Below are 14,037 nucleotides of genomic sequence, written 5' to 3' on the forward strand. Positions count from 1 at the left end.
TTTTGCTGTATCAGCGTTTCAAATCTTTTCAAATAGCACGAGCAAACAGCCACATCCATTATTTATAGAAAGTTGAAATTAATGTGAAAGAAATTTCGGGAGCAGGAAATCCACATTGTAATCACCTCTGCTGTGATTTGATGTGCACTGTAAGAAGTTCAGCACCTTTCTAGTGATGAGAAAGGTGTGGAATTCCCGAAATCCCAACTCATGTTACACTCTGGTTGACCTTTGGACACACATGTTGGGAGTGAAGGATTAGTTAGAAAAAAGGGCAGATGTTGCAGTTTAATTTGAATGTCCTTTTTTTCCATTGTTTTTCATTGTTTCATTTTTTTCATTTCTTGAATCTATACATAATCTATTGACCTATACAAAATCGCCAGGGTTGCCAGATGCACAATAATTATCCTATTTGTACGGTCATTTTAACCACTGTACGATATACAATCAATAATTTTAAAAAAGCCCAAAGTACGATCATTTTGCCAAAATAGCATATTTGAGAAAAAAAATCCCACAAAAAATGAAATTGCTTTTTTAAAACTGAAAATGGGCTTAAACTACTACTAATTAATATCCCTCTATACGTATATTCATACCCACAGCCATTCTAGCCCCACTTCCAACCACCCCTGATACAAGTTCTGACAGACAGCTCTTCTGCTTAAATAGGCCCATAAGGCAGTGGAAGAGTGTGGCGTCGTCGAGTTGTCCGACAGAGATAGCTCCGCAAGCTATGCATCATTTATGCTGTGCAGAGACTTGTATTTTGTATATATATATGTAAATTTAGTTTTTCTTTATTTTTATTTTTTATTTGGCTATATATATTCTCTCTCTGACTTTTTTTCATGCTAATTGTCTGTACAGCAATGCACCCGTACTCGCCTGAACAAATTCCTTGTATATGAAACCAATAAACCTAAACCAATCACAGATCTTCTTATCGTCTCACATTTTAGGACAAAATGGTTATTCCCGAAACACTACCCTTCCAAATATCTTACAATGTTCAACATCAAAAATGTTCATATCACCAAGCTCCGTCGCAGGATGTGTATTAGAACCACTCCCGCTACATTTTCAATCAAAATACAGAAATTAAAAAGACTGAGAACAATAAAGCAGGATGCAGAAATGTTGTAACAAAGCCCTAGCATGTGTCTTTTCATAGCAGGGGCGCAGAATTACAAATTGCAGGAAATTACAGTGAGAGTGATAGCCTCTTTCAAAATCACGCTCCACATTTAAAAAGTGTACAAAGACAGGAAGAGGGGTGGGGGGGCGGCAAGAGCAAAGCGTTAAAAATACTTCCCAGTTTGCGACCAGCTCGAGTGGTTTGAAGCCCTCGTGTACTTTGCTGAAATGACACGGCTGATTGACCAATTCTGTTGGAGGCTCCCCTCAGTCCTGACATCCAAAAACCTGAGGCATCTAAGAGCTGCTTGTTTTTCTCTTGGAGGCAATTACGGATCTGTTGCCCTGGCTGTTACATCCCAGACATACTCCTACATGTCCATGCCATTTACCAGGCAATTAAAAGGAAGCGGGCGATGAGTGGCCAAGTCGATGGACTCTGGGCTTGGATCAGGGACGACGCTCCTCCACTGTGATACCACTTTATCCCTCTTCCACTTCTCTCCCTTCCTTTCCCCAAAGTCCTTTGCTTTGTATTCAAGTATAGAGGAAAGGGGGCACTGGGAAGAAATCAATACGACACATGCCCATGGGCTTCCTTTTTAAGTGCCTCCTAAACCTGTATTTCCTCCATCCCCGCAAATTTATCGCCTGTCTCACAGTCCTTTGTGCCGCGGCAAAGACGGGTGTCAAATCCCTCAGAGCTAAGACCACTGTTAGAAAAGGTAAAAGGCGGCCCTGGCTCCCGGGGCGGGCGCGGCTTTTCAAACCCCGCTGAGGCGATGGAAAGGTCGACAAAAACCCAATCACAGTCAGAAATGTGACATGATGTGAGTGTTATTTGAGGGTGTCACTCATACTGAATGCAAACTTTGTACTTTGCACACATTATATAACATGAATTAGTGACAATAAAGCTGTCAAGAATAAAGAATAACCTTGGGAGTACTTTACTCCCCGAAAGATGGTGGGAATGAGCTTGCTTAGTTAGGGTGCACTGTTCAGGCTCCTTTTTCCGTTCATTCCGGGGGTTCTTTGGGATCCCAGGAGGATTGTTCTGACAAGAGAAGGGATTCTTATCAGGGAATTTACATCTAGCTCTGGATTCATTCATTTCCCAATTTTATTGCTCCATCCTTGGAATTATCACACACACAATTATTGTAGATTTGGCTATTTGGCCATTAGCTCTGTTATGCACCAATGCACCAAAGACAAATTCCTCATGTATGAAAATGTACTTGGCCGAAAAAACAGATTCTGATTCTGACTCATATTTACATCTGGCCCGACCACCATTTGCATAGTGGCCCAAAACTGGCATGGATTTACAAGACGGACTTGGTTTGAAAAAGGTCCGTAGCTGACCCCGCTCTTCCTCCCATGCAAATTCAGCGTGTCGTAGCCGAATGAGAGCATGGGCTTAGAAAAGGGGTGAGTTTCTCCTTCGTATGTGAAGGAGCAGGATCTTCCCGGCTCCCTGCCAGACTTGGGGCCGAGGCGGCAGATCCAGATATATTGGTGCGAAGCCTTCAAGAAGATAATAAATATCAAAGTGCTCCAAGGGTAATGGGCACCTGAGCAGCACGGTTACCCAATAACTCACTGCCAGGAAGTGCTTTGTGGCAAACATGACAAATGGGCAGATCGTCACAAAATCCTTAAGTTGTTTGCAGAGGGGTTGACAACATGTGAAACAAATGTGAATGTGGAGATTTAACAAATTAACACAAAAAAAATAAATCTTAAAAAAAATCTAAATATTCTCAATATTACTTAAAATTCCCACGACAAATGCAGTGATAGTCGGAGGGAAAACTATGCAATAATTCATAAAAAAAAGACAAACAACACACATGGAAAGTAAAGGTTTAAAGGTTTAAAGGTTCATTTATAGTAATGCACATTAACTTTGCAGTGCATGCTATGAATGACAACGTCCTGTCTTGACGCACATCGCTGAAGTCTTGTTCAAGTTTCCCTTGAGTTAACTTGTTGAAAAGCCTGTGAAGCTGGCGCCTATTTTTAGCAAACTCAGAGGAAAAGCAGCCTCATCAAGAAAGGTGATATTGGGGTAAAAGGTCGAGCGACAAAGAGCTTCTCTCATCCTGTGCTACAATCAGCGGCGTTTCCCGTGGGGACCGAGGGATGGAGGAAGGGAGGGAGGTAAGGGCGGAGGGATGGGGGGCCGTTTCTTCTCCGTCGCCTCCTCGCTCATCCACGCTCAAAGGGAGGGACCTTGGCGGTGAGCGGAGCGCAGCTGGTGATGAAGACGTCCTGAGAGCGGAGGAGGGAGCGGGGGAAGGGGGGAGCGGGGGGAGACGGCCACGCTCCACAGCCCGCCCCCAAAGGGGAGACGCCGAAGGAGGAGACGGCATGTTTGATATCAGACTCGTTACCCCTCCGGATGAAGCCGCCAACGCTGGCCAAGAAGAAAGAGCAACAAAGCTCGGCATCGTCATGAAAGACATCACAAGGTTATTCTAAAGTGACGCTTGAAAGGCTCGTGGAAGTGTTTGACAACGTACAGTACCGCTGTGCTTTGAGTGAGGGGATGGAAGAAAAAAAACGCTGATTTGCTGAAAGTTACCTCCCGTCACTAAAGCTTCAACAGTGGCTGGAGACCGACGCTTCCCGAGACTCGCCCGACCTTGACTTGACGACGCCGCCGACACACCGATCGGACGTTTCGTTTCGTCTCCTCCTCCTCCTCCTCCTTCTCCTCCTCCTCATCCATCGCCGCCATCACGGCGCCGCTCGTCGCGTGGTGTCCTCCGCTGTTATCGCCCTGCCACGACGGGACGGTGCACCGGGGATATCTTAAATGATTAACGCCAGACAGTTTAAGGATGCTCCGTCCTACAGGTTTTAACAGGCTGTTGCCTTTGGTCCCACGCAGAGCAAGGAAAAGTTAATTCAGTTCGATGGCAGCGGCCCCGCCGTCCTAATTTGTCTCCCCCTTCAAAAAAAGAGCCTTATGGCCATGAACACAGACAGTTTTGACTCGGTTTTGACTCTGAGCCTTGACTCAGAACGTGTCCGCGCATAAATGAGAAGTCAGGTGAACTGTTAATGCCTCTGCAGGATCCATTACATTTGAATTGTTCCAGCGTAGGGAGGCAAAAAGTGTAGGGCTTAACGTTGCATTTCACGTGCCATTTCAGAAGCCAGGCAGCTGCTCTCTGTATCTTGGTTATTTTATTAATGTATTGTATATAAGTCATATCAGTCATTATTTTCTACGGTCTTATTCAACTTAGTTTTTATATAATGTATCCTTTGGCTAATGTAAAGCACCTTGGCTTATTGGATGCCAGTCATTCATTTACTAGCAGATAGATCAGGTGTTAAATGTCATGGATTGATGTGTGAGTGGATGGCTTGTTTGAATGGCCTCTAATTCAATGTCATTCTTCAGCAGACTCTGGCTTGCTGGTTCCAAATAAATCAACAACTTAGACTTTGCCGTGATCAAATTTTCTCTCTTCTTTTCTTCCTGTCTTTAATGAAGAACCATGGATTTCAAAGCATAATAAACATAAATAACCCCGTTAACCTTTTCAAAGCTAACGGAGAATCAGGGGTAATTGCGAATACCAATATCATAATCTGCTGCGATATTTGACATCATTTCTTAATCGCCCCGAGAGAGACGGGGAGAGGTTCCTTCTTTCTATAATTTTTATGCAAGCGACACCGACTAGATCCCCGGAAAACATAAGGGTGAAGTATCTCACGAAAACCTAGACAATTATTGCCACAGAGGCATTAAATCCGAGCCCATCAGCGGGGCTGTGACCTCACCCGTTAGGTGACGATCAGAATGGAATCACCAATGAATGAGTGGCCAGCGGTAGGCCACATATTTTAAGAGCTACACCAATATCTCTTAAAGGAAAAATCGTCTCCGGTGGCAGTTTTTGATAGACGGCATAGTGGTGTAGTAATGACATGCTTGTGTTGTTTAGTGATGCAAGACTCACAAGAACGGCCTTTACATTGATTTGGGAGTCACTCCGGCAAAATAGTTAATATTTGGACTCACAAACCAAAATTAATCACTGAGGACTGAATTAAAGTTCAAGACAAAAACACTCCAGACTTTTGCCGCACTTCTTATTGAATACGACCGATTGACTCTTTGCATTCCAACCAAAATATGAGATTTTGAAAGAATCAAATGATCCTTGGGAGAATTCCATTCACAGCTCATCAGACTCTTGTTTCACCGACTGAATCAAAATGAATAGAGTCGGAAAATTGAAATTTTCTTTGACCGAGTTGCTCGTAAATAGCCAAATCTCAAAAGAAGAGGCAAACTTTCCATCAGTAGTGCTGTTTTCTGGGCCAAGGCTCCGGATGTGCAAACAGGCTTTCGTCACAGAAGCCACCATCTGGCTGGTTATTAGCCTTGGCGCACATTGGCTCTGCTGTCAATTAGTAAATAGTGAATGTCAATTGAATGAGGCACTGCATGTGAGCTGGGGGTGGAGGGGTAGCCTGTCTCAAATGTAGACACAATATTTGTTCCTTTGAGAGCAAATGAAACATATCTGACGGCCTTATACTTGCAAGTTTACAACACGGCCCAGATACAACTAATTGGCAGGGGAGATGACAGCGCCGCTGCGGAAAGCCCTAAATCACTGGTTTATAATTACATGAATTATCCAGCATTTCCTCGGCACTGAAAGAAAAATGAAGTTATGCCAAACGGATTGAAACGGATATGTGTGTTTCCTCTTATGTCTCTAAAGTTCAGGCAACATTAAAAAAAGACAAGCTGACGGATCCTTTGTGGTGCTGGTGTGAGCTGCGCTCTGGTCAAAATGTTGTCGCAGACCAGGGATCCTGTGTTGGAGTGCGGTGGAATACCTCGCAGACACGGATGAGTTGTTTGTTTATGCCGCAGTCCCCCCCCCCCCCCCCCCCCCCAGGGGGTTTAGCTGAAAGACAGCGCTTTAATAATTCATCGTCTTTGAATTCATTTTTACCCTTTTTTTTTTTTTCAGTGAGAATGATAACAGGCTTGTGGAATCAGATTGGGAATAAGTGAAAGGCCTTTGAGCCGGTGGTCGACATCAGGAGTGTAGGACCGACTACATCTCAACAACTACTCATCTGGTGTCGCCTGGCGACTTCTTGGGAACAGTATTTGAGATTTTGCGATCGTCGGTGGACTGTATGAGACTCACCGTTAACAAGGTATTTGTCGTATTTATCTGTATTGTAGACAAACAAAACGCCATCACTAAAAACCTGTTCCAGCGGCCGAGCTGTGGTACGCTAACGTCACTGTGATCTCCTCCCGTAGGGAGCCGATGCCAGGCAAAGCAAGGTGTGCCTATGCAATACCGCATGAAATACACATACTGTACATGATCAAAGAAAGAAATGGAAACATGTGAAATAAAAGAGCGTGTTGTTAAAACGGGAATGCTGTATCTGTGGAAAGCTCAGCAGAGATTGCCTTGATTGTGCAACAAAACAAGAGCGAACGGAAACAAAGGCCTAATCTTTCAGACCTGCACGCTGTAGCGGAGCAGCGATGCAGCTGTGTGATTAACAAAATGAAAAGGAGGTTGCTGCCGCCGCCGCCGCCGCGCCCGTCGCCTACTGATAAAAATGTGTTTTCTCGAAATCATTAGAATGGATTGTGCTCGCTGATGGCACCGGCGTACAGCACACGCTGTTATGATCAGAGAGGTGACAAGCGGAATAAATGAGCCGGAGGAAACGGAGACGGCGCATCAAGGACCCTCGAGCGAGGCGCCGCCGTGACCTCCGCCGCAACGGACGCCCGGCGATCGGGACGGAGAACCCCCGGCGGAGTCGGAAGCGGCCGCGAGCGAAGACGCAAAAGGGGGGGTCGCGGCGGGAGTCCTGTTTGTTTGCGGTTCGACGAGTTCCATTTCCTACCTCGCTAACAAGTGTACATGACACGGCCAAACAAGGACTCAATCGCAGTCCATCGACACCCAGCTCCCAAACAACCCTCTCCACACAAGCTACCACTTAGCACGAGCACACTCCACACACGGAGAAACAGCCTCCCTGAAGGCCTGTATCTCCAGGCGTTTTCTCCATGTTTGGGGCCTTGGCTTGGATTGTCATTAATCCCGCTCGTTTATAAACGAGCTACTGAATATACACAGCACTTAATTAAAGTTGGGCATCCATTATTGAAGTGAATCCCAGTTTTATGGGATGAGAAGGTAATTAGTCCCTCTACACCTTAGAACCCATCGCCGTTGCCGGGGTTATAAATACCCGGCCCTGGCGGCTCACGCGGTGTATCCTTTAAACGTAATCCTAATGCCCGACACAAGGTTAGAACAAAGGATTTCTGGGATTTACGTGACGCGACGGTTAAGTGAATCAGAAAGCCGAGCGGAGATGGAAGGTGGAGTTTGGTTGGGTTTCCCGAAAGCAAGGCGGACATTTGCCAAAGGTACAAGACGGTATTAACTAGTGCTCTGTTGAATAGGGTTGTTTGAAGGCAGTTCTTTCAGGCATCTCCATCGCTCCAAGAGCTTCACGTTCCATTTCAAGAGTCTGAAAAGTTTGGCGTCGAGATGTCAGTGGGAAAAGCGAACGGCTTGTTCACCTCCGGAAACCTTGCCCCCGACAACTCCGTCTCCGTCTCCATTCTGCGCCCGACAAAAGGTGAGAACAAAGGGTTTCTGGGATTTACGTGACGCGATGTTGAAACGCATCAAACAACGGAGGAGAAGGAGGTGGAAGCCAAACAGGCCTTTTTGTTTTGCTTGTATTACCACCGTATTAAGCAGGACTCCTTTGACACAGCTGTTTATTGTTTGCACTTTATTGTTTGTGCTAATGTTGTTTGCGCTTTGGACTCTTTTCAGGCCGATCCAAGAGGAGAAAGTGCTTGAATGGGCAGTAGCTTCAAAATATCTACAGGAAAAACCAAATGGCTTCTTCACCTCCGACAACCTCGCCGCCCAACACATCATCCCTGCCTCCTTCCCCACTCCATGCGGCACAAAAGGTTAGAACAAAGGGTTTCTGGGATTACGTGACGTGATGTTCAAACAAGTTTAAAAGAGTGGGGGAAAAAGGTGGAGCCGGGCTGGGTTTCCGGGAAGTTTTTGCCAGGCAAAGGAAAACTATTAACCAGGAGTCTATTCATCAGGATCATTCCGGCATAATTGCTAATTGTTTGAGCCTTGGACTCTTTCAGGTCCGGGCCAGTAAGATGTCTAAGGGGGGAAACACACGGCTTCTTCGCCTCCAGAAACCCTCCGCCCGACACAACTTCTCCCTCTCCGCTTCACGCCTCACGGGGTGAGGACAAAGGATTTGCTGGAGTTTATGTGACGTGGCGTTTAAACGCAGGTTGGAGAACCGGGTGGAGTGAGCTTGGGTTTCTGGAAGTAAAAACAAACCTTTGCTTTTGCCAAAAAAGTCAAAGGTACAAGACTGTATTAAGCAGGATTCTATTCGCGGTGAGTCTTTCGACGCAATTGCTAATTGTTGGTGCTTTGGACCCTTTCACGTCCATCCGAGGGTTCTAAATGCTTGGGTGGGCGGTAAAATACCTGTGGGAGAAACCAACAGCTTGTCCACCTCCAGAAACCTCCTTCTTCAACCCCGTTGTCTCCTTCGCCACACCACGCCTCACAAACGGTTAGGACAATGGATTTCTGGGATTTACGAGACGTCTATATATACGGATATTGTCTGATGCAGCTGTCAGGTCTGGGACGCTTTATGGCGGCGGCGCTCGACGACCGCGCATTTGGTTCGGAAAGAGGAAAAGCCACCTGCGAGCCGCTCAAGGTCAAGGCTGGATTCCAAGGAGACGAATGACCGCTCCTCATGATCTGTGTAATGTCTCGGGGAAATCACTTTGGGTGATAACAAATGATAACAACCCCCCTCCCCCATTTTTATCATTGGAGAAAAGAGGTATTGATTTTTGCATTTGTCAAAGCCGGATATTATGACCTGTGTATTCGCTTTCCACCGGTGGGCCCAGACGGATCCACAGGCTCCTGGTTGCAGAGCTTATATATAGTTTGTATGCGAGGGCCCACAGGTCAGAGACTGATGCCCGTGATGAGAAAATGACAGAATTCTAGTATATTATAATCATATATGTTGTATATCACAATACTTTCCCTTGCTTACTCTTTATCTAACAAAATAAAGGTTTATGTGCTCGTGGGGAGTGGTTTTGGCGCCAGCTGCGTCCCCTTCCGGTTGCCAGCGCTGGCTCTCCCCAGCTGCAGATGGCGCCAAACCACTCCCCACTACTGTAGTTTATTTTTAATGTTTATTTAAATTTTTTTGCCAATTCATAAGTAGATATTAAATATTCATCATAAGGTTTATTCTAAATCTTTACTGTTCATTATTTATCTTTATGTTCATTTATCTGCTTTATTGTTAGGTTAATTTTATTGTTAACTTCTTGGGTTTATGGCACATGGCAAATGTATCCATCTCCTAATTTAGTGTTTATGTAAATTGCCAATTCTTCTTGTTTACTTACTTGCTTACATCGTTTATTTTTTGTTGCTTTTTAGATTTATATTTATTGTGTATCAACTGTATATTTTCAAAAAATGTCCCATCCTCAAATTAACACCAAGGTAGATTGTGTACTGCCATTTTTTTCACTATTTTTATTGTATTGCCTTATTATTATTATCATTGCCTATTTTTGATGTGAGCTGTTATGGCACTGCGATTTCTATAACAATATAATATCTATCTATCTATCTATCTATTTAGACCAAGCAAAATGTCTTTGGACCTTCTTTGATTGGCAGAGAAAAAAGAGAAGATTTGTCAAAAACCTTTTGTTATCCCACTTAAGGCGTTCTATACGTTGCGCTCAATTAGCGATTAAAAGCTGCACGGAAGGGATTATTCCAGCGTGACCCAGCGGTAGGTGTCATAACTAAAGATCTAGCGAGCCCCTGGGTTCTGCGATTACCATTTCACAACGCGGTTCATAATTGATTTCATCATTTGCTCAAGTGAACGAGGGCCGTCCTGAGTTCCTTCAAGGTCACAGGCGCCGCCTTTGGAAATAGCTGTGATTTCAGGTAAACCGCAGTGGATTGAAGGGGAAGTCTGCGTAGGGAGAGACAGAGAAGTGATGCCAAACCTGCTTGATTAAGATGTACAGTCAACATGCGGCAGGGCTTGAAAGCAACCAACATGCTGTATTTTCATTGAGTTTGCTGGTTTAGAACAATTTGGGATTTTTACATTTTGAGTATTGTCTTAAATAATGCCAAGTAAATTTAGGTATAAAAATTTGATTTACATGTCATTGTTTTTTGCACTATCCTGAATTTCCCCCCGGGGGGTTATTAAAGTGTAATATTATAGTGTTTTATAATTATAGCTTACTTTTATTCATAACTAAAAGTGGACATGTACTGTATGTACCTACATTAGTGTAAAAAAGGGTCAAAGTGAGAGATGCCTGCAATATTTATCATTATATCCATATCATGTTGAAAAAAAAAATGAAGCTTCAAAATTAGAGCTCAACTACAATAATATTTAGGCGGTGTGATATGTGTTGTTTGCTGCAACATACATGTTGTAAAACAAATAGACATTCTCACATTCTTTCAAATTGGATTGCAAAATTTTCTACCTCTAAGATAGAAAGATACTATATATTATAAGAGCACCAAAATATTGTCATCAATACTGTGTTAATTTCAAAATAAAAGCTCATCTACCACATTAAATAAGTTGGATGAGCTTTTATTTTGAAATCCTTTTTTTTTAGGAGAGGTATGTTATTTATGTTGTATCCAATGATATAGCAAACAATATGTAGAACGATAGATCGAACCTCCATCATGTGGAACCTTTGGCTGAAAAGTCATGAATGCGTAATTTCCCTTTATTGCCTTTTTAAACCGCGGAGTTCATCGTTTTTTCCCCCAATGTAGTAGTGAAAAAAAAACCTGCATGGGAGGTTTGCCATCAAATCAACATACGCTGATGCAGGTCAGGATGAAAGACAGGACGTTATATTCCAAACGGGACGGTGGCGGGTTCAGCGTTTCAACCTTCAACCTTTCCCCAAACCCACAAAAAGAGATTGAGTTTCTTGGTGGAGGGATTCATTAAAATTATAATTCTTATTTATGAAGCCCTTTAAAAAATTTAAATACTCTCCATGTACAGCTTCCTATTAATTAACTTTTTGTTCTCCATTCTCTCTTTCTCTCTTTCATTCCTTCTCCGCAATTCTCCCTCTTTCCTCCCGCACTTCCCAGTAAACTCGGCACACTAATAGGTTATGAATAATTCTGTTTCAGCTTAGAGCAATTAGCAGCAACGCCACGGGCGATTCTTCTCCTTCTCGCCATTCTTCTCCTCCATCTTCTCATTGTTCTGTGGCCGGGTGGTGATTTAGGACCCAGCTCAGGCTGTTTCTTTAATTTTTTTGTTTATTTTCCTTCAGTTCCGGCTTCTCCCCTGGCTACACCGCTGCACTGCACCCGCACTGACACTAAGTCAACAAAGACTGAGACGATAGATAGATCGATAGATACATACATACACACATACATACACACATACATACATACATACATAGGTAGATATTATAGTATTATAGAACTGGCAGTGCTATAGCAGCTCACATCAAAAATAGGCAATTATAATAAAAATAATAAGGCAATACAATAAAAATAGAGAAAAAAATGGCAGTACAGTATTTTTTTGAAAATATACAATAAACCCATTACAATAAATATAAAACTAAAAAGTTACAAAAAAAACCCCTCAATAATCGAAAAAAATAACAAATAATGAACAGTAAAGATTTAGAATAAACTTTTATTTACTTGTGAATTGGCAATTTTTTTTTATAAACATTAAAAATAAACTACGGTAGTGGGGACTGGTTTTGGCGCCATCTGCAGCTGGGGAGAGCCAGCGCTGGCAACCGGAAGGGGATGCAGCTGGCGCCAAAAGCACTCCCCACGAGCACATAAACGTGTGAAAAAATAAGTGAAAGCTTTCTACTGATAAGATTATTGATTCGACACCTGATGGTAGGTGGGAGATTGGTAGCTCTAGGTGGATGGATAGATGGACAGACAGACAGACAGACAGACAGACAGACAGACAGACAGATAGATAGATAGATAGATAGATAGATAGATAGATAGATAGATAGATAGATAGATAGATAGATAACTACATCTCTCCCTTCAGAAAGTGTGGTACTCTACCTTTATCGCAGTGTTGTTTACCTCCTTCATGCTACTTATTTTGTCATTTTCAACATTTTTTCTTTTCACCATCTTTCACACGGAGAAAACACGGGTTGATCGCTGCTGTCAAATCCACCCAAACGCGGTGCAGACGGCACATAAGGTCAGAGGGACCACTGACACACAGTGAGCGGGTGCTTAACTGTTTGGTCACGGTGAATGACACACCTTAACTTGTAACAACGCATGATGTAATAACACCTGTATTTTGAAATTGCTTTCCAAAATTATTATTATGTAATAAAACCCACATTTTGTAACAACCTGCCACAATGTAATACATTTGACCATTATTATTATTGTCATGTTATAACACCCACATGATAACCAAATTGTAATAACACCCAGATTTTAAAGTAACGTTGTAATAACACCAGCATTTTGTAAATAGTTGCCAAAATAACATACATTTGACCGTTATTATTTTGTAATAAAAAACACATTTTGTATGTACTTGCCAAAATGTCATAAATTTGACCCTTATTCTATTGTTATAACACCCACATTTTGTAATAAGTTGCCAAAATATTAAACATTTGTAATAAAGTTGTAATAAATTACAAAATGTGGGGTTTATAACACAATAATGAATGTCAAATGTATAACACTTTGGCAAGTATTTAGATTATCGGACTGTTATTACAAAATAATAAAAGTTAAATGCAGCATAAGATGGCAAATTATTGGAAAATCAGGGTGTTATTATATAATAATGGAGGTCAAATTTGGGACATCTTGGAAAGTTATTAAAGAATTTGGGTGATATTATATAATACTGAAGGTAAAATGTATCACATTTTGAAAATGTATTACAAAATACATTGTCATGACATTGTTACGCTGCAGCTTGACTGCAGAAGAAATGAAAACTCCACGTACACATGACGGTGAGAAAGACGTTCCCCGACGCCAGCACCACCTTCTCCCTCGTCGCACGGTCGTAGATGCCCACGTGGCATTCGTACGGCCCATTGTCGGAAATCCGCACCTCCGGGAGGCTGTGAAACACAGAAATACAGAGAGAAAAAATAAAAATGAAAAATAAATACAAGAGATAAAATGAAGCTTTGCATTACAGCACCGGGCGGAGTCAACAGCACCATGCGCACTGCTAAAGTGACGGAGCACATTCCACAGCCATGAATAGAAATATATATATATAAAACAAGCTATTCATGTTTTTATTTCTGCTGTGGCATATTATCTATGGACACCAAACAGCGAAGGCGTAGCAGGATTGAGCATTAAATACACTCTCTGGAGAGGTGCTCGGGGCGCAGGGTTTTGGGGCTCCTAATGAGCTTTCAATTAAGGTTAATTAATGGATTGATTGATTTGAATAACTCGAGGAATAACATCACGCTACACATAAAAATATTGGATATGTAATACCCGCCAGCCGTTTGAAACCTTAACCACATCCCATCCGAAACCGCCTGATCCGGCTTTGTAACGTGACTTTAATACATATTACATGACGTCACTTTCTCTCTCCGATCTGTTTTCATCTCCAGCACCGCAAGTCGCTCTTGTTCCTATTCAAATCTTCATCTTCGTCATCTTCTCTGCCCCTGTCACTGGCACATACTGCACGGCACATATGCATGAAATCCAGGAT

At 42.8% G+C, this 14,037-nt stretch overlaps 1 protein-coding gene across 1 annotated transcript in view; it reads right to left on the bottom strand.

Moving 5' to 3' along the window:
• Nucleotides 1-14,037, bottom strand: part of igsf21a (immunoglobin superfamily, member 21a) — a gene marked incomplete at both ends in the record, with an annotated part of 255,479 nt that overhangs the window by 86,905 nt on the left and 154,537 nt on the right. The window contains one exon of the mRNA XM_080001059.1: nt 13,299-13,417. Within this exon, the coding sequence (XP_079857185.1) occupies nt 13,299-13,417 (119 nt within the window). The remainder of the gene's footprint in view (nt 1-13,298; nt 13,418-14,037) is intronic.

This window comes from Zeus faber (assembly GCF_960531495.2).
Source record: "Zeus faber genome assembly, chromosome: 5".
Lineage (NCBI taxonomy): Eukaryota > Metazoa > Chordata > Actinopteri > Zeiformes > Zeidae > Zeus > Zeus faber.